We start from the raw sequence: 21,914 nt of genomic DNA on the forward strand, positions 1-21,914 counted from the left end.
GAACAGTTGATGTTGAGATGTGTCTGTTACTTGAACTCTGTGAAGCATTTATTTGGTGTGCAATTTCTGAGGCTGGTAACTCTGATGAACTTATCCTCTGCAGCAGAGGTAACTCATTCCTGTGGTGGTACTCATAAGAGCCATTTTCCTCATAGCGCTTGATGTTTTTTTTGCGACTGCACTTGAAGAAACTTTCAAAGTTCTTGACATTTTCCCGATTGACTGACCTTCATGTCTTAAAGCAATGATGGACTGTCGTTTCTATTTGCTTATTTGAGCTGTTCTTGCCATAACATGGGCTTGGTCTTTTACCAAATAGGGCTATCTTCTGTATACCACCCCTACCTTGTCACAACACAACTGATTGTCCCAAACGCATTAAGAAGGAAAGAAATTCCACAAATTCACTTTTAACATGGCACACCTGTTAATTGAAATGCACCTCATGAAGCTCGTTGAGAGAATGTCAATAGTGTGCAAAGCTGTAAAGGCAAGGGTGGCTACTTTGAAGAATCTCAAATATAAAATACATTTTGATTTGTTTAACACTTTTTTGGTTACTACATGATTCCATATGTATTATTTCAGAGTTTTGATGTTGTCACTATTGTTCTACAATGAAAAAATAAATAAAATAAAGAATAACCCTTTTATTTATTTTTAGATTTTTATTTAACCTTTTTTTAACTAGGCAAGTCAGTTAAAAACAAATTCTTATTTACAATGACGGCCTACCAAAAGGCCTCCTGTGGGGACGGGGGTTTGGATTTAAAAAAATAAATAATAATACAGGACAAAACATACATCACGACAAGAGAGACAACACAACACTACATGAAGAGAGACCTAAGACAACATCATAACATAGCATCAACACATGACAACACAGCATGGTAGCAACTCAACAGGACAACAACATGGTTGCAACACAACACGGTAGCAGCATAAAATATGGTAGAAACATTATTGGGCACAGACAACAGCACAAAGGGCATGAAGGTAGAGACAACAATACATCACGCAAAGCAGCCACAATTGTCAGTAAGAGTGTCCATGATCGAATCTTTGAATGAAGATATTAAGATAAAACTGTCCAGTTTGACGAGCGACCCAGGGATGTGTGTGCTTTGGGGACCTTTAACAGAATGTGACTGGCAGAACGGGTGTTGTATGTGGAGGATGAGGGCTGCAGTAAATATCTCAGATAGGGGGGAGTGAGGCCTAACAGGGTTTTATAAATAAGCATCAACCAGTGGGTCTTGCGACTGGTATACAGAGATGACCAGTTTACAGAGGAGTATAGAGTGCAGTGATGTGTCCTATAAGGAGCATTGGTGGCAAATGTGATGGCCGAATGATAAAGAACATCTAGCCGCTTGAGAGCACCCTTACCTGCTGATCTATAAATGACGTCTCCGTAATCTAGCATGGGTAGGATGGTCATCTGAATCAGGGTTAGTTTGGCAGCTGGGGTGAAAAACGAGCAATTACAATAGAGGAAACCAAATCTAGATTTAACTTTAGTCTGCAGCTTTGATATGTGCTGAGAGGACAGTGTACCGTATATCTATACTCCCAAGTACTTGTATGAGGTGACTACCTCAAGCTCTAAACACTCAGAGGTCGTAATCACACCTGTGGGGAGAGGGGGCATTCTTCTTACCAAAACACATGACCTTTGCTTTGGAGGTGTTCAGAACAAGGTTAAGGGCAGAGAAAGCTTGTTGGACACTAAGAAAGCTTCGTTGTAGAGCATTTAACACAAAATCCAGGGAGGGACCAGCTGAGTATAAGACTCTGCATATAAATGGATGAGAGCACTTCCTACTGCCTGAGCTATGTTGTTGATATAAATTGTGTGGGGCCTACGATTGAGTCTTGGGGTACTCCTTTCGTGACAGGAAGTGGCTGAGACAGCAGATGTTCTGACTTTATACACTGCACTCTTTGAGAGAGGTAGTTAGCAAACCAGGCCAAGGACCCCTCAGAGACACCAATACTCCTTACCCGACTCACAATAATGGAATGGTCTACCATAACAAAAGCTTTGGCCAAGTCAATAAAAACAGCAGCACAACATTGCTTAGACTCAAGGGCAAGTCCCTTGAATGAGTACGTGTGTCCAAACTTTTAAATCGTACTATATATCTAATATGAAAAACGTACTGCATATTAAGCTGATTGACCACTCTTTTTAAGGGCAGCAAAATGAGCAGGGGTGCTCCTCTGGGTGTAAACTCTGTGGATTTCCTCCTGAGTAGAATGGAACCCCCTTTTACTGTGACACAACGTACATTCAATTATGTATTGTGCAATATGTGAAGAAAATAAAACAATTGGATTTAAGCTGATTGGACAATCCATAATGGCCGCCAAACAAGGAGCTACGCTCCTCTGGGTGTAAACTGTGGATTTGGAAACTAGAAGTGGTCCTGTGACATAACAATACAGCCAATGATGTAAGGTTCATTAAATGATACGAGTACACATACACAAAACATGTTGACCATGTAGGCTGAAAATAAATGCATACACTACCGTTCAAAAGTTTGGGGTCACGTAGAAATGTCCTTGTTTTTGAAAGAAAAGCACATTTCTTGTCAATTAAAATAACATAAAATTAATCAGAAATACAGTGTAGACACTGTTAATTCCGTAAATGACTATTGTAGCTGGAAATGGCCCATTATCAGCAACCATCACTCCTGTGTTCCAATGGCACGTTGTGTTAGCTAATCCAAGTTTATAATTTTAAAAGGCTATAGTGAAGAGACAATTCCGGGATGCTGGCCTTCTAGGCAGAGTTGCAAAGAAAAAGTAATATCTCGTACTGACCAATAAAAATAAAAGATTAAGATGGGCAAAAGAACACAGACACTGGACAGAGGAACTCTGCCTAGAAGGCCAGCATCCCGGAGTTGCCTCTTCACTGTTGATGTTGTTTTGCGGGTAATATTTAATGAAGCTGCCAGTTGAGGACTTGTGAGGCGTCTGTTTTTCAAACTAGACACTCTAATGTACTTGTCTTCTTGCTCAGTTGTGCACCGGGGCCTCTCACTATTCTGGTTAGGGCCAGTTTGCGCTGTTCTGTGAAGGGAGTAGTACACAGCGGTGTACATGATCTACAGTTTCTTGGCAATTTCTCGCATGAAATAGCCTTCATTTCTCAGAACAAGAATAGACTGATGAGTTTCAGAATAAATGCTTTGTTTCTGGTCATTTTGAGCCTGTAATCGAACCCACAAATGCTGATGCTCCAGATACTCAACTAGTCTAAAGAAGGCCAGTTTTATTGCTTCTTTAATCAGAACAAATCAAATCAAATGTATTTATATAGCCCTTCGTACATCAGCTGATATCTCAAAGTGCTGTACAGAAACCCAGCCTAAAACCCCAAACAGCAAGCAATGCAGGTGTAGAAGCACGGTGGCTAGAAAAAACTCCCTAGAAAGGCCAAAACCTAGGAAGAAACCCAGAGAGGAACCAGGCTATGAGGGGTGGCCAGTCCTTTTCTGGCTGTGCCGGGTGGAGATTATAACAGAACATGGCCAAGATGTTCAAATGTTCATAAATGACCAGCATGGTCAAATAATAATAATCACAGGCAGAACAGTTGAAACTGGAGCAGCAGCACTGCCAGGTGGACTGGGGACAGCAAGGAGTCATCATGTCAGGTAGTCCTGAGGCATGGTCCTAGGGCTCAGGTCCTCCGAGAGAGAGAGAGAAAGAAAGAGAGAAAGAGAGAATTAGAGAGAGCATACTTAAATTCACACAGGACACCGGATAGGACAGGAGAAGTACTCCAGATATAACAAACTGACCCTAGCCCCCCGACACATAAACTACTGCAGCATAAATACTGGAGGCTGAGACAGGAGGGGTCAGGAGACACTGTGGCCCCATCCGATGACACCCCCGGACAGGGCCAAACAGGATGGATATAACCCCACCCACTTTGCCAAAGCACAGCCCCCACACCACTAGAGGGATATCTTCAACCACCAACTTACCATCCTGAGACAAGGCCGAGTATAGCCCACAAAGATCTTCGCCACGGCACAACCCAAGGGGGGGCGCCAACCCAGACAGGAAGATCACATCAGTGACTCAACCCACTCAAGTGACGCACCCCTCCTAGGGACGGTATGAAAGAGCCCTAGTAAGCCAGTGACTCAACCCCTGTAATAGGGTTAGAGGCAGAGAATCCCAGTGGAAAGAGGGGAACCGGCCAGGCAAAGACAGCAAGGGCAGTTCGTTGCTCCAGAGCCTTTCCGTTCACCTTCACACTCCTGGGCCAGACTACACTCAATCATATGATCCACTGAAGAGATGAGTCTTCAGTAAAGACTTAAAGGTTGAGACCGAGTTTGCGTCTCTCACATGGGTAGGCAGACCATTCCATAAAAATGGAGCTCTATAGGAGAAAGCCCTGCCTCCAGCTGTTTGCTTAGAAATTCTAGGGACAATTAGGAGGTCTGCGTCTTGTGACCGTAGTGTACGTGTAGGTATGTATGGCAGGAGCAAATCAGTGAGATAGGTAGGAGCAAGCCCATGTAATGCTTTGTAGGTTAGCAGTAAAACCTTGAAATCAGCCCTTGCCTTGACAGGAAGCCAGTGTAGAGAGGCTAGCACTGGAGTAATATGATTAAAAAAATTGGTTCTAGTCAGGATTCTAGCAGCCGTATTTGGCACTAACTGAAGTTTATTTAGTGCTTTATCCGGGTAGCCGGAAAGTAGAGCATTGCAGTAGTCTAACCTAGAAGTGACAACAGTTTTCAGCTGTGCACACAATTGCAAAAGGGGTTTCTAATGATCAATAAGTCTTTTAAAACGATAAACTTGGATTAGCTAACACAACGTGCCATTGGAACACAGGAGTGATGGTTGTTGATAATGGGCCTCTGTATGCCTATGTAGATATTCCATTAAAAATCAGCCGTTTCCAGCTACAATATTTATTTACGACATTAACAATATCTACACTGTATTGCTGATCAATTTGATGTTATTTAAATTGACAAAAAACATTGCCTTTCTTTCAAAAACAAGGACATTTCTACGTGACCCCACATTATTGAATGGTAGTGTTCATATATAATAATATCTTAACTAAATACTTTGAACGTATTTGTGTGCTAAGTAATTTCGCCAAAATTATACATTTACAAAAATGTACAGGACAGGATTTATTCTGAAGCATCACAAAAATATGCAACCCGGAAGTAATTAGTTATTCTTGCCTGTTTCACGTTGGTCTACGCAATTAAAATAATCTGTGCTACAATAGCAGCAGCACGAAAATAGACACTTGTTGTCTTTCCTCGTTTTATCTTTTCGTTTTACTTTATTTTCCCTCGCCGTAATTAGTTGTTATCAATTTACTTTAGTGTTTGTAGTTCACATTTGAAATTGATTAGAACGACGTAATCCCAGTGAGGGTTTACGTGGCTAGCTAGGCTAACAAGTGTGGCTAGCTAAACTAGAAACGCCAGCTGCCTTGTTTAGCAGGTTGAGATAGGTACTTAGTTTTGCTAAATTCAAATTAGCAAGTGAGTCAACTACATTTTGTACCGTCGTATTTTATGAAGACATGTAACGCCTGGTTATGGTTGACGTTTCTGGAAACAGCTAGCTAGTAGCTAGGTAGCCTGTCATACTTTTCATTCTGGCTGGGAATATTGAGCTATCCACCCAACCTTAGCTAACCATTCACCACCTGGCAAAAAAATCACCATGGACTTCGAAAATGTCTTGTCGATCGCCTCCCAAAACCAGGGCCTCAGTAGCGTACCGGTGAGAATAAAGCTTTTTTTAAAACATATTTGTAAAAAATATAACGTTATGTTTACAACCAGTAAATTAGCTAACTAGTCTGCTCAATGTCTCCATAGCTTTTACCAACTCTGCTAAGTGACATCCACGTTGGCTGTCATTCGTCGAGATTGCTGGCCAGAATAGGTGCTAGCTAGCCATTCGTTTGGAATGTTTTCTAGATTGTTAACCATGTTGGTAGTGCCTAGTGGTGGGCCCGGTTTTATAACTTTGGACTTAGCCTTATGACATACGTTATGTTACCTATACATAAATCTTTTAAAACTTGGTGGTATGTATTCACATAGGTATCTAGCGACATATTTATGGACATAATAGCAGCTATTGTAGCCTTGTTTGAGAATATCATATTTTCCCATGTATAGGCTGTGATAAACAAAAAAAGCATAATTGCCTGCCTTGTGTATCCCAACTCGTTTTTTTAATGAGTAATTTCCCAAACGACTATTAGGTTACACAACTAACCATCCCATGTTAATCTATATTTATCAATCTTTTCATTTCACATTTCTTTGCAGAAGCGGTACAGTTTACAAACTGGACCACCCAAAAAGGACCCTAAAGTGAAAGGTGTCAACTCAGCAGCAGTGCAGGCTTTCCTAAAGAAACAAGAGATAGAGAGTAAAAAGAAAGGTTTGTTTTTAAATCAATGTATCTGTATTTAGTAAAGTAGTGTGAAATTATGTTGCTTGTTAATGCCGATGCATATAATATTCTAATGTTGGGTTAATTGAAATGTGTTGTAATGTTTCCACAGAGGCCATGAGTATGAAAAAGAAAGAGGGGCTTCTCGCCAAAAGGGTGGAGCTAAAGTCTGACCGCAAGGCTCGAGCGATGGCATCTCGAACCAAGGACAACTTCAGGGGCTACAACGGCATCCCTGTGGTGGAGGAACCCAAGAAGAGGAGATCAAAGGGGGAGAGGGGCGAAGAGCAGCAGAGGAGTGACACTTACGACGAAGATGATGAGGACACATATGAATACGCGCAGACTGACTCTGAGCCCGAGTCAGAACCGGACCCGGAACCCCAGATACCCAGACAGGCTGTTCCCAACTCCAAGCCCTCAAAGAGACCCAGCGGACCATCTAAACCCGCCCCTCTACCCATGAACTTTGCAGAGCTGCTCAAACTGGCCCAGAAGAAGCAGTTTGAGCCAGTGGAGGTGAAAGCCAAGCCGAGCAAAAAGGGAGAGCCGGAGAGGCTGCGGACGGCTGATGAGATACGTGAGCTGGACCTGGAACGCAAGGCTAAGCGGCTTGATAAAGGTAGCAGAGACTCCAGACCCCAGGAGAGAGAACGAGATAGAGATGGGGACAGAGATAGGAACAGAGATGGAAGAGACAAATCCCAGGCCAGCTCAAGCTCCTCAAGGAAAAGCACTTCTGACAGAGATGTAAGGAACGGGAAGCAGCCACACAAGAGCTTGTCGGAGAGGCCCGTCCCCAGTGGGTCGGGGAGGAAGCCAAAGCCCCTGCTGCCATCTTGCTCGTCGAGCGAAAGAAGCCACCATGGTTCTGCCAAGCCGTCACAGGACAGAGACCGAGATAGAGAAAGGTCCAAAGCAAAACCTTCTCAGAGCTCCTCTTCCAGCTTGTCAGGTGCCTTAAGCAGAAAAGCCCCCACCAAAGGAGCCTCCTCTCAGGTCTCAGCCAAAACCCCCACACCCAGGCCCACTTCAGCAGGCCACAAACCCACTGCCACAAGTGACCTTAACACCCCCAGGAAGGGAAACGCCTCACTAACTCCAGGGCGACCCGGCAGCTCCGGGATGAGACCCAGCACAGCTCTGAGTTCCGTCCAGGCTAGACCACAGGGTTTGGGCCAAAGCAGGCCACAGCAAGGGGGCCCTTTGGGGCAGGCTCGAGCCAGCCAGGACAGCTCAGTGAGGGGAGGACCCACCGGAGGACCCTCCAGGCCCGGAAAGGGAGTACCGGCACGACCTGGTGGTAGCTCCACGGCAAGACCAGCGAGTAACGAACAGATGAGACCCACTGCAGTCGGTCCTCTGAGGCCAGGGGGGCCACCTCAGGCCAGGCCGGGTGGAGGTGGTGTCCAAGGTCGCCCTGGTGGCGGAGGGGTCAGACCTCCAGGGAACGCACCCAGTCGGCCTGGGGGTGGGGGACCCGTGCCCAGGCGGCCAGCCAGCAGTATGGGCTCCGGGCCTGGGAGACCCAAATGCACTTTGGTGGCCGAGACCATCTCATCCAAGACCTTTGGTGGAGGCAGGGGAGCGCCACCTAGTAGGCCAGGCATGCCACCTAGTAGGCCAGGCATGCCACCTAGTAGGCCAGGCATGCCACCTAGTAGGCCAGGCATGCAGCCCAGCTCAATGATGAGACCTCAAGGTAAGGACCAGAAGGAGAAAATATTAGACTTGACATCAAGCTAATCTAAAATATTTATTAAAGGATGTCACTCCATGACAATACAGAATAAACAAGTACTAATATAAAACACATTTGGGGGATAAAAACACGATAATAAAGCTAGGGTCTTGGCGTGCAGTGCTGTGTGGAAGACATGAGCACTGCAAATCTGGGGAATAATGGAATAGAGACAAAAACAGGCAAATCCTTGATGAGGACCTGATTCAGTGCAAACAACCATAGGTGCTTCTACAAAGTATTGACTTAAGGGTGTGAATAATGTAAATTAGATTTCTGTATTTCATTTTTAATACACTTGCTAAAATTTCTAAAAACATGTTTTCACTTTGTCATTATGGGATATTGTGTGCAGATGGGCGAGAAAATATATTTAAACATTTTAATTCAGGCAGTATCACAACAAAATGTGGAATAAGTCAACAGGTATGAATACTTTCAAAAGGCACTGTATCGAAATATACTTCACTTGGGGCTGGTTTCCCGAACAGATCAAGCCTAGTCTTGGACTAAAAGGCACTTTCAATTGAGAATCTTCATTGAGCATGCTTTTTAGTCCAGGACTAGGCTTAATCTGTGTCTGGGAAACCAGCCCATAGGATGAGAAATACTTCAAGAATGATGTGCAACATACTGTTCTATATGTAGTCAATTACAATGATCATCTAGAATGGTCAGTAGAGCTTGGATGATCAACTGAAAATGATCAACACTGACTAAACCGACCATTTATCGAGGCCATTTTACTGAAGTTGTAAAAAAAAGTAGCTTTTACTTGAATGTGAGGTTTTAGAAGGAAAGAGGACAACATCTTCTAATATGGGCTGTTGCTAACAGGACAAAAAATATGGGCTATTGCTAACAGGACAATTGATAACATTTTAAAATAGTAGGAGTAGTTTTAATGGTAATTTAAACTCTATGGTAATTTTCCATGAAAGATTGTGGGACTTAAGTGTTTTTGTGGTAGTAGAATAATTTTAAAAACTTAAGCGAAGCAGTTAAACATAGTCAGTAACATTTAGTGAAGTAATTGGTCTGATTACTTTGATAGACTATTATATCAACCTTATTACTTTTGATAAATGGGCAGTTAGATCACACATTTCATCAGAAATAATCACTGACAACTACACTTTTATACACTCTCCTACTAGAATATGACAGTATATGAAAACTAATAATGGAGTACACAAGTGAAGTTGTAAATTAAAATGTTTTAAAGTATTTTATCACTATGGTTTGAACAATAGCAGGATGTTCTTGAAGTCCTCTCTGATCCTCCTCCAGCCCAGTGGGAAGAAAGACCCACTGGCAGGAGAGGGGCACCCCTTCCCTCGGAGCACCTCTGCCCCCAGGGGGACACAAGTCGAGTTGAATTTGAATCAACTTTAAGTTATAAACAAAGAAAATTGAAAGAATTTGCAGGAAATGTTCATGGCATGATTTTTGTCTGATTTATGTAGTTGGATAGGGATTATTCTTTGGACCTGTTAGGGTCTGACACACACTTTTCTTTCCTATGTTCAAATACTATAATTGTGTGTGAGGGTACATGTAGTGGTATTCCGTAAGAAAAGGGGAGATAGTCACATTTGAGTATTTTTACACATTGGAATACAATAGACAAACAATCAAAACAATGCCTCAAACATTCATATCCTTATGGGAATGTGATTTTTGGATACTCGCCTTTAACCAGTAGATTTGTGGACAAAATGGAGCTGCAAATGAGACAAATGTACTTTTTTCTCATGCCCAAAACATAAATATTTGAGCTACATCAGGTTAATTAGCCTAAATGGTATTATTTAGCCCTCATTAGCCCTACCCTTTTGTCCTATAATCAACTACTTTAGATTTAGTGTTCATCAGTATCTTTTAGTATCTGTAATGATCCTAGTGTATTTTAACTTGGCAAACCATGTCTATGATAGCTAGCTAACCTGCGCATGTAGAATTTTTTTTATTTGCAACACACACATCAATATTATGGTCCCTAAACATGTCCACATATCGTTTGTCCACATAACGTTTATCAACGAAGTCAGATGACTGTTTGTGGCTCAAAAGCAAACCGCCCTCTGCTGGACAGATGTTCCTAACACATTTATACATTTTCTGTGGGGTGCATATGAAAACCTGGTAATTTGTGTGAACCACAGGAACTGATTTGTCATTGAAATAACATTGTACAAAAGGGCTCTTCCTGACTTTCTCTGGTCAAACTGGAAGTTGTTTAAAAAAGCTGAGAGGAAAAGTTGTTGTTATTACTAAAACGTCTGTATTGTTTGATTGGCCGAAGATATTTATGTTCACATCTGAGTGGCAGAGAAGTAGAGGAAGATTTCATGTTTTGTCTAAGTTGTTGGGAAAGTGGTCAATGACAGTAGGCTGCTTTGTAGTTTACATTTAATTGAGAAGTTTTTTGGGAAAGCCTTTCCATCTTTACCATTAAAAGGTTATCAGCATCATCACTAAAGATGTCTGCACTTTGTGTTATATGTGGGCACCGCACACACACAGACAGGGTCATGTGTGTGCCATTTCAGAAGGTTGCAGGAAAATATGAATCACTGATACATTTTGTTCATGTCTTATGATTAACATGGGCAAATTAATACATTTTCTAAATCAAATATATTTAGGGGGGGTTTACTAAGCTATATGAATTTTTTATAAAATGGTCATGCCAAGGATCATTTAGCTTTTTTGATTTTGAATTTTAACAGCACTTAAGGTATAATGTGTGTGTGTGTGTGTGTGTGTATAATATATATATATATATATTTTTTTAAAGAAACATTGAATTTGACGTTACTGCTATTATCCCATAGAAACGCATTGAATAACAGATTCATGACATGGAATAACAGTCTCCAAAAAAGCTTTATAGTTTAAAAAGTATAAAATATATCAAAGTTGTATGATAGCACAGTATTCCAGGCCGGTCTACACGTTTGGAAGTTTGAATGCCTTTCTAGCTTAAACGGCATAAGAAGAGTAGCGTTCCAAAGAATAACTACGTCAGAAGTATGAAAGATTTAGAGTGGGGACGTTTGCTGTCGGAAGTCCCACTAAAAAGTAACTGGTGCTTATACATTTTAAAAATGTATCGTTAAATTTACCAGTATGATAATTCAGTAAATGGATTTTGATATGTACTTTTGTACATATTGCCCAGCTCCAATAGTCAGCCTCCCTCTCCCGTCCTAGACCTCTCTTACACAGGCACATTTTCCAGGGTGTGTTCACTAGGAAGTAAGTGGACCGAAACGGGAAGGGAGTACCTGGATTTGTCCAATAAACACTTGTTTTTGTTTTCCATTGCAAAAGGTGTTGCTATTGTGCAAAATGTTTTACCACTGTGTGCACTAATGAATACACCTCTGTTTTCCCCAGGCATGATTCGTTCACCAATCACCTCGGCCTACAAGAGGAAGTATGAGGACGAGGAGGACGAGGAGTACGACTCTGAGATGGAGGATTTCATCGACGATGAAGGGGAGGACCAAGACACAGTCTCCAAACACATCAAGGAAATCTTTGGCTACGACCGGACCAAGTAAGGCTCTCACACAGTCTGGTTGTACTAACCTTGTGGGGACACAATTGATTCCCATTAAAAATACTATTTTCCATAACCCTAACCCCAAAACCTAACCTTTAACACCAGTTCTAACCCTAAACCACCTAGAAGCACACACACCCACACACTGTCAAGGTTTTCTCCAAATAACCCTAGAAATGTAATGGCTGTTTTTGAGGTTGTCTATAGTTATGTCCTCTTGTTTGAAATTCCCAGTTAACTGCATTTCACCAGTGTTTAAGCTTTTTGAAGTCACACAAAACCACTTGGTGTAGCTTGTGGTTTGTTCCATTCCACAAAATGTGTTTTGTGTGCTTTTTCTGCCCTAGATACAAAGAGGAGAGTGACTATGCATTAAAATTCATGGAGAGCAGTTGGAGAGACCAGCAAAAAGAGGAGGCTAGGAGGTAAGCCATTGGTGAGGGGAGATGAGACCACTGGGGTGTTCTAGGACTGGTCCAAAAACAACCCCTAGTCCCTACCCCTTTGGTGTACCCATCAACCTATTGTTTAAATTGATTATGCCCTTTCAAATCTGCTAATATCCCAGGGGAAGGGGCTATGGGTTTGGATCCGGCACTGGAATGTTGTTCTCTTTATGACAATTGACAAACCCACAGGGTTTGTGTCCACCTTACTTGAGTATATATTACACACAGTTTCGTCAGCCCGTGATTGTCAAACAAATAACTGTCGGTCTCACGGTAATTGAACGTTAATTAACAAACAAATTTAGCATCTCCTGGCTTCCACAAGCCATTTTAAAATGTTGAATAAATCCATGTAATATAGCCTACACCTTCACAATAAATCCATTATTTTAGACGGGTCTAAAGAAGCATGATATGAAGAAAATGTTGTCTATTTTCGAAGCAAAGCATAACATACTCTGAGTTGTCATTATGTTAGGTCCTGATCTGGCTATGCCAAATGGCTGTGGCCTATACTAGCTCATTTAGCAGACAAGATTTGCTTAGAGTTCTGTGGCATTATTTTATATTGTTCTGTAGTATTAAGAATTCAATTGAACAAAGTTGAATAAAATAGAAAGGATATTTTCTCCAAACGATTTGAGGGAGTGCGCACATGCAGCTATTCTGTGTTGAGCGCCGGTTAACAAAGAAATAGGTACCCCGATACATTAATTTATATCTCTAAATTAAGCATAACTTTCGTTATTTTACAAACATTGTTTAGATTTTTCATGCATTGTAAGGCTGCATGATGGGGCTCTAATGATGATTTGAAAAAAGTTGCTTGAAAGGCGTGAGCTTTGCTTTGTTTTTTTTGCACAGGCTGTACACACTAGAGGTTGACCGATTGATTATTGGAGGACCAAAGAGCCGATACCGATTTAATCGGCCAATTTTAAAAAAAATATATATATTTTTTTTAATTTGTAATAATGACAATTACAACAATACTGAATGAACACTTATTTTAACTTAATATAATACATCAACAAAATCAATAGCCTCAAATAAATAATGAAACATGTTCAATTTGGTTTAAATAATGCAAAAACAAAGTGTTGGAGAAGAAGGTAAAAGTGCAATATGTGCCATGTAAGAAAGCTAACGCTTAAGTTCCTTGCTCAGAACATGAGAACATATGAAAGCTGGTGGTTCCTTTTAAATACCGATTTCCGATCGGCCATTCCGATTAATTGGTCGACCTCTAGTACACATTCTAATAGTCTCTCATTCACGTGGTAGTAGGCTATAAGCGCAAATGTTCTATTAGCGGAAAACACCATTATCAAAAGTGACCTCTTGTAATGCTTTTATTATAAATGTGCATTTTTATGGTGACAATTATCCTCCCCAAATTTGAAACTCACGCACTTATATACTTATATATGCCAGTTAGGCTCTACACCCCTTGTGAAGCGGATTAATGTGATTCATTTTAAGATGTTATTTGGCCAGTTTAGTTGTGATGCAAACCTTATTAAAACATATGGGCTAGGCTACATGAGGTGTGCGACTACGATTAGAACAAAAAAAACATTGTTTCTTACGCTGGGTATCATTGACAAGTGATAATATAGAATTGATAGGCTAATATTTTCACCCATCAGACTATTCTTGAATCTGGTCCTTACATATACTAAAAAATGTGGCATTTGTTAAGATTTAGAATGGATCATTATTATGCACCTGTTTCGAAACAGGGGCAGTGGGAAAAATACATGTCATCTATGCAGGGATCCTGAATGGCGCAGTGGTCTAAGGCACTGCATTGCAGTACTAGAGGTGGCACTACAGACCCGGGTTCGATCCCAGGCTGTATCGCAACCAGCCGTGATCAGGAGTACCAAAGGGCGGTGCACAATTGGCCCAGAGTCATCCGGGTTAGGGGATGGTTTGGCCGGGGTGTGTCGTCATTGTAAATAAGAATTTGTTCTTAACTGACTTGCCTAGTTAAATAAAAAATGCACTTAAATAGCGAATGGAGGATGCTTTTCCCCGTGTTTTATTTTCATGCCAGCCAGGAAGGCTACACACCTGTAAGCAATATGCTTAATTTTAGGAAAGTTGAGAAATAAATATACTAGGCCTAGCTGATGGGATCCTCCTCTTTATTAGTGGCCATCACTCTATCTCCCGCAATTGCAAAGCGTATAGAAATGTTGCGCAACATAAGCTCATGAAGTGTTTATTAGATTTTCGAATGCATTTGCATTGATGCCAGAGTGATTAGAGGGACAATATAATGCTGAGTACCAGGCAGTTAGCAAGTTTGGTAGGCTACTAATGACCATCGTCAGCATCAGAGCTTGGAGAAGACTAATTACCTTGACTAAACAGTCACATGGAATTTGACTGCCTTCATGACTCGTGACCGCTGGTGTGTTGGTAAAGTGGTCACTACAACAGCCCGATTCCCATCCTCTAGATGGTGCTGTTATGCTCCTGAAGTTGCCGGTAATAGGCTACATCAATTTCCAATTTATATGACCATTTCTACTGATCTGCGTGCCCATTCTTTTCATATAGAATACGCCAGTATGAGTCATAATGCCCATAAAACCTAGCGGTCAAACAAGGAAATGGTTCCAATCATTTTTCCACCATTCATTTTCCCCATAGGGAATTATAGAAACACTTAAAATAAGTGCCGTGTTTCGTTTAGGCTTACCCCGGCGTGAAGTTTTGATAGCTGTGTCAATCTCTCAAGGACAAGGTGACTTTTATCAATATATTAGTCACCTTGTCCGAGAGAGATTTACATGGTAATCAAAACGTCACGCCAGGGTAAGCCTACACAAAACACAGCCCTTTATTTGACGTTTTTCTAAAATTCCCTAGGGGAAAACTGAATGGTGGAAAAAACTATTGGAACCATTTCCTTGTTTGACTACTAGGTCTTATGGGTATTATGGCACCTCCACTGTGGGGCTCTATGCACATTTTCATGGAACTGTTTCATTTCAATTATAGTAACGTTTTTGTCATGTGGTTAATCTAAAATCTATGTAAATCTAAATGAAAATCATACAAATCTAAAAGTTAAAATGAATCATAAGCATTTACCTGTACCTGCGATAACATCTTCAAAATGTGTACACAACCAAAACAATTTTATTTAGATTTTAATGCAAGAGCGCCCGCCTCTGCACAATAGATATATTGTATAATACACCGTGAGCCATGAGAAGCTAAAGAACTTAGTGCAGAACACAGAGATATAGTGTATTCAGACCTCTTGTCTTATTCCACATTTTGTTACGTTACAGCCTTATTCTAAAATATATATTTTTAAATTCCCCTCATCAATCTTCACACTATACCCCATAATGAGAAAGCAAAACAGGTTTTTAGACATTTTTGCAAATGTATTACATTTAAAACAGTAATATCACATTCATACAAGTATTCAAACCCTTTACTCGGTACTTTGTTGAAGCACCTTTGGCAGCGATCACAGCCTCAAGTCGCCATGGGTATGACGCTACAAGCTCAGCACACCTGTATTTGGGGTTTCATTGTTCTCTGCAGATCCTCTCAAGATCTGTCAGGTTGGAGGGGATCGTCTGCACAGTTATTTTCAGGTCTCTCCAGAGATGTTCGATCAGGTTCAAGTCCAGGCTCTGGCTGAGCCACTTCAGGACATTGAGACTTGTCCCGAAGCCACTCAGTTGTCTTGGCTGTGTGCTTAGGGTCATTATCTTGTTGGAAGGGGAACCTTCACCTCAGTCTGAGGTTCTGAGTGCTCTGGAGCAGGTTTTCATCAAGGATTTCTCTGTACTTTGCCCTGTTTATCTTTCCCTGAACCCTGACTAGTATCCTAGTCCCTGCCGCTGAAAAACATCACCACATCATGATGTAAAACTCAGAGTAGGCTATTCTGTTCTTCTGAAATAAACTACATTTTCTTCATATCATGCTTGTTTAGACTGGTCTAAAATATATAATAGATTTATTGTGAAGGTATAGGCTATATTATATGGATTTCAGACTTTTTAAAAAGATGATGATGTTCCTAAGTCAGTGGCTTGTAGGCTATGTAATGGAAGCGACGGAGATGCTAAATGTGTTTGTTAATTAAGTAATTTACTTTGAGACTGACAGTTATTTGCTTGACAATCGCTGACTGATGAAATGACGTGACTGACACAGCCCTAATCTAGACAGGTGTGTTAGCTACATTGTCTCTAATTTACCACAGGTGGACTCCAAGTTGTGGAAACATCTCAAGAATGATCAATGGAAACAGGATGCAGCTGAGCTCAGTTTTGAGTCTCATAGCAAAGGGTCTGAATACTTATGTAAATGTCATATTGTTGTTTTTTTCTTTTTGATAAATTTCCGATAACTTTTTTCGCTTCGTCATTGAGGTATTGTGTGTAGATTGAGGATTTTTTTTATACATTTTAGAATAAGGCTGTAATGTAACAATGTTAAAAAGTCAAGGGGTCTGAATACTTTCCGAATGCGCTGTAGGCTTATATACCGATGCAAGTAACTTCCCTTGCTAACTAGGTACAAATATCCTACATAAAGCCTACAAACCAAAACATTACAGGTAGCAAATATCTTTTTTTTTTTTTTATCATAGAAATTATGTTGCAGTTCATGTTCTTTCAATCGCATCTCTCTACTCCGCTTATCTGAAACGAACTTGAAACGTATCAATGAAGCTCTTGTTAGTAGATGGGGCAAACCCGATTTTGGTGATTTCTGATATCAAAATAAATCAATCACAGCATTTTTTGGGACTCATTCAGCAGTTTTTAACTGATTACAAAACTATTGGAAATTATTTTTGAAATTAAATTTTATATTCCTAAAACTTGAGTTGAAAAGTATGCTGTCACTGCTTCCAAAATATATATTGATCAATAGCCCTATGCCAAAACACAACTTTAACGTGTCCAAATCAATAACCAATATGCAGAAACAGTTTGATATATTGAAAACCTATGATCAAATGTGCAATTATAATATTACTTGTATTTTTTTAATCAAGCACCTTATAAACTGTCACAAGCACATATATCCTGGTTGTTTTGACAAGTGGCAATTAATCACTTACATTGATTAAATCTGGTTGTACACAACTAAAAAGACATGACATGGGAGATGTGTTTTACCTCACTGGTTAGAGGAGAAGCTGCAGAAGACCGTTAGCTACATTTCATAGTATTGTATTTTGATACGGGGGTCGCCGAAAGAGAAACCACACTGTTTTGTAAATTACTCATATCCTGTTGAAATCAATAGAGCAAGAGGGGGAAAATCTGTTTGCACGTCCTGTTAAAACTAGCACAGTTCGACAACGACACAATCTGGGAATAATTTATATATCACTCGTAGAGGACAACTTGTAGATGACAGACATTTTGAAGTGTTTCATTTTGATTGAAGTGGATCACCAACGCAGTAAGTTTAACAATACTTTTTTGTTAATCACTCATCATTACATATTGAAATCAATAGAACTGGGACAAAACGTTTGGGTTGAATGCACTGTTTAAACATACATTATATGAAGGTCACACGGAAACGGACTAACCTATAGATGGTTGATTAAATGAGAATTTGTAGAACGCTTCAATCTATATTTTGGAATGGCGGATGTTGATTTCGGAAGCTGCCATCACGGAAAGGGTTACAAACCACAACGAATCACAACCCACCATAGGATATCAACAGTGACAACGATTGGCTGCTATTTAAGTGATAGTTGACGGTCAAATCTGTGTATTGGTGTGTGGCCAGAGACTTACAGAGAGACCGCCCCAAATTATTTGTGCCATTTGAGAAAATAAATTATAGCTGCGTTCTAACATGCTGACCAAACCGGACACGCGCGCCAACGCCTGCATGTTATTTTGTTCACCCACACCAGAAGCAATCAGGACATGCAGGTTGAAATATCAAAATAAACTCTGAACCAATTATATACATTTGGGGCCCGGTCAAAAAGCATTAAACATTTGTCAATTTAGCTAGCTTGCTGTTGTTAGCTAATTTTTCCTGGTATATTAACATTGGGTTGTTATTTTACCTGAAATGCACAAGGTCCTCTACTCCGACAATTAATACACAGATAAAACGGTAAACCGAATTAGTTTCTTGTCATCTCTCCTCCCTTAAGGCTTTTTCTTCTTTGGACTTTATATGATGGTTAGCAACCACATTTTTCAGTGCATTACTACAACTGACTGGAGTGTGGACGTCAGTTCATCTTACAATCACCCACGTGGGTATACGATCATAAAAAACAATTTAGAAGATGGCACGTTGGTATATGCTCCTAAAAACCAATGAGGAGATTTGAGAGGCAGGACTTGCAGAGCATTGAGCGACACAAATTGAACCAACTTTTATTTTAGCACCTGGCCACGCAGATGCTCGCGAGCAGTGTGGTTGCAATTGTTGAATAACATACATTCATTTTGCAATGGAAGTGGTGTGGTCAGCATGTAAGTTCTGCGACCCCCAGCGTGTATGACAAAATCAACAGTAGAAAACAAAAGATATTGATCTGTTTTATGTAATTAATCTTGTCATCATGTTGACTATAAACTTTTATACTAACATCATCAATCTGAGGTAAAAAAGGTTGTGTAATTCCAAGGGATGTAACTATTCACCGATAGGCATCGGTCCCCAGTTCAAATGTTTAAAATATGAGTAGGACCTCAAACCGATCTTAATTTGCAACATTCTATCACTATTCTGGGCCCTCAGAGTTTCCTGCCCCAGTGAGCTCCAGACACACAGCCTTATTTGCGCAAGGGATAAGAAGTAATCGGGTATTTTATGACGTGTGTCCACTGGATCGGAGCATGTCATTTTCCCTTTCACACCAAGGCTCAGTGGTTAACTCTTTCCAGCTCTCTCCCTTTCGTGTTCAAATACAGTGAGAAACTATTGTCATTCTCAGTAGATGTAAAAACACACTTTGTTTACTTGCTGTTTGAGGTGAAGAAAAAAATACTTTGAGAAGCTCCACAGTTTAGTGGTGGTGGGTTAAGACAATCATAAATACTATCAGAAATCCCCAAATGACTTGCCTACTTAAAGGTTAAATAAAAAAAATGACATTTCTACATTTGCGCACAGGCCAAAGGCCTGCTTCTATGCGTAATCAGGTGCTCAACATTGACAGGAGTGGTCCAAACAAAACACAATTAATAAATTGACAACTCATAAATGGAATGAAATAAACCCAGACTTGTTTCTCACAAGTGTAGTATAGGTTGTGAGCTCTGCAAACAACATGTCCACTCTGACAATCGAAATGGTTACCAACTGTAATAATATATTGAATGCATTAACAGAAATTACCATAACCAAACAAAGAAATGGTGATTAATGGTAAATGTACTACTGGTAATGGGGAGTTGATAGACACTAACAATCAAAAGGCAAACAAAAAATACAGTTATGAAACAATGAATTGGCGGGAGAGAGCGCATTCTGGAGAGAGAAACAACTTGTCCATTTTAGCCACACTCCCCTTGTTGCAACATTTAAAATTATACCCAATACAAGTTGTCTTCACGCATACTGTAGGCCTAAGGAATACTTCACAAATGTGTCAGGTCCAAAGCAGTAGCCATTATGGAAAACCAATGTAACTTATTTTCTCATTCTCCATTTTATCAAATTGCTTGGCGTGCCAAGGCGAATCTGGCAGGCGTGCCTTACGTTACCGATGGAGTTTGCCGCCTCCGCAGTGTATTAGTCCACTGAGACAGGCGGGAATCAGACAGGCTTCTCATGTGCCATAAAATAAACAATTTGCAACTGCTCCATTAAAAAAATCTGTCGACCATTCAATTAAATGGGGTCAGCCCTATTGTCATTACTACAGTCGTGGTAGAGGGTTCCATAGACAAAATGCCTGCAGGTGGAAGTGTTTGTCTATTGCAGGGCTGGCCAACCCAGGTCCTGGAGGGCTGCAAGTGTTTTTAGCCTGATTCAAATAATCCACTAACTGTAGTGTTCCTTTAGATGTCAACACGTTTTATCAGGTATGTTACAGGTTCGAAACCAAAGCCTGCACACACAGTAGCCTTCCAGAACTAAAACTTGCCTCCCTCAGTCCATTGCTTTTTTGCCAGATCATGGATTCAACTCACTCACTCCTGTGTTCTGCCTCTGTGTGTGCGCTGTCTCTGCTCTCCTGTGCTATGCCCCCTGTGCCTCACCCTATCCTGTTAGCCTGAAAATGGCCGTCTTCGAAGATCAGGAAGAGGAGAGACAAGAGGGGGAGGATCTCAAACAGAATATGGCCAAGAGGAAGAAAACAAATTTGAAGCCCTAGAAACAAAATCCCTTGTTCCATCTTTGACGAGAAACACAGGGAAGCCCACTTAAGCTAGACAGTGGTTGTTTGCATGTGTTAACACATCTTCTGTTTTGTTTTTCTCTCCACTTCTCCCAGTTTACGCCTGGGTATCAAGGAGGATGAGGAAGAGTTGCGCTTGGAGGAGGAAGAGATGAAAAAGAAAATGTCAATGAATGCGAAACGGAAAAAAGTTTGAGGACACTAAGTTTAACACAAACACAATGCAGCCATTTCCTGGAGTGGGGGGTGTAGGGTGAATTTGCCCCTAGATGTCAGTTTAGCATTTTCCCTGCTAGTGATAAGGATTGGGGGAGGGGGAGATGATCCTAAATCTGCACCTAGGGAAAATTTCACCCTGGAGTGGAATGGGGTGGTCAGACCAGTAGCCACTTGCTTCTGTTACATTATTTATTTTTCCCGTTGGAAAGGGGCAGGGTTGCACTATCAAGTGTTTCAGTCTTTTCCTAGCTGAGCCGCAGAGAAACGATTTAATATAATACCGATTATGACCTATTTTTGAAACCCATAGAAAATGACAGAGCTATCATGTAAAGTGTGATTGCCTTGCCAAGTTGTGAATTGCAATCATGTTGTATTTTTCCCCATACAGAACCAAAAACCCACTGGTCCATTTTTTTAATTTATTCTTCTTTAATGTAAAGGGGGAGTCAGCAGTTGAAACAATAAAGCGGTGTCCCCGCCTCTTGTTTCAGTAAATGCTGTGGGATGGGGCTGGAGAAATGTAACCACTCTCAAATTCATAGGCTATGGATGCAAGGGCTGGCCATCCATGATATCAAAATTATAGTTTTAACCATGTTTTGATTCTATATAGTGTTTGTTTACATTTACTTTGTTTCCAAACATTGGAGTAAAACAAGCTTATATTTTGTGTTCTGTGTGGATATGACAGTTGAACTAAACTCATAAGGCATATTCCTCAAGAATCAGTGGGTACATATCATTAATTTATAAATCAGAAAATGTATGTAGCAACTGCAGATTGCCCCTTTAATGATGGAGAAAAAGAGACATTGCCAGAGACATTTCATGAAACATGTTGCTATTTTCTTGTTAAAAAGATTTGACATAACTTGTTGACTGATGGTTTTCATTTGCTTGTGTGGTGTGCCGTTGCTGTTTTCCCCCCGTGTTATATTTTAATCCCTAGAACAATATGATCCTATTTGTTAATTTAGCAGCCTGACTCTGCTAATTTAAATAGAAATGTAACTATAATTTCTCGTCCTTTTATAGGACAAAATAGCATTAATTTCATACTGAAGCAAATAAATTCTCTCA

General features: G+C 40.6%; 1 protein-coding gene across 1 annotated transcript; it reads left to right on the forward strand.

Moving 5' to 3' along the window:
* The first annotated feature begins 5,265 nt into the window (after nucleotides 1–5,265).
* LOC139367898 (SPT2 chromatin protein domain containing 1) lies at nucleotides 5,266–21,705 on the forward strand. The gene is made up of 6 exons (XM_071106272.1): nucleotides 5,266–5,793; nucleotides 6,351–6,465; nucleotides 6,590–8,179; nucleotides 11,621–11,783; nucleotides 12,137–12,214; nucleotides 20,709–21,705. The coding sequence occupies exons 1-6, from the start codon at nucleotides 5,734–5,736 to the stop codon at nucleotides 20,806–20,808; spliced, it is 2,106 nt and encodes a 701-aa protein (XP_070962373.1). The 5' UTR covers nucleotides 5,266–5,733; the 3' UTR covers nucleotides 20,809–21,705.
* Nucleotides 21,706–21,914: the final 209 nt, after the last annotated feature.

Source organism: Oncorhynchus clarkii, chromosome 2, assembly GCF_045791955.1.
Source record: "Oncorhynchus clarkii lewisi isolate Uvic-CL-2024 chromosome 2, UVic_Ocla_1.0, whole genome shotgun sequence".
Lineage (NCBI taxonomy): Eukaryota > Metazoa > Chordata > Actinopteri > Salmoniformes > Salmonidae > Oncorhynchus > Oncorhynchus clarkii.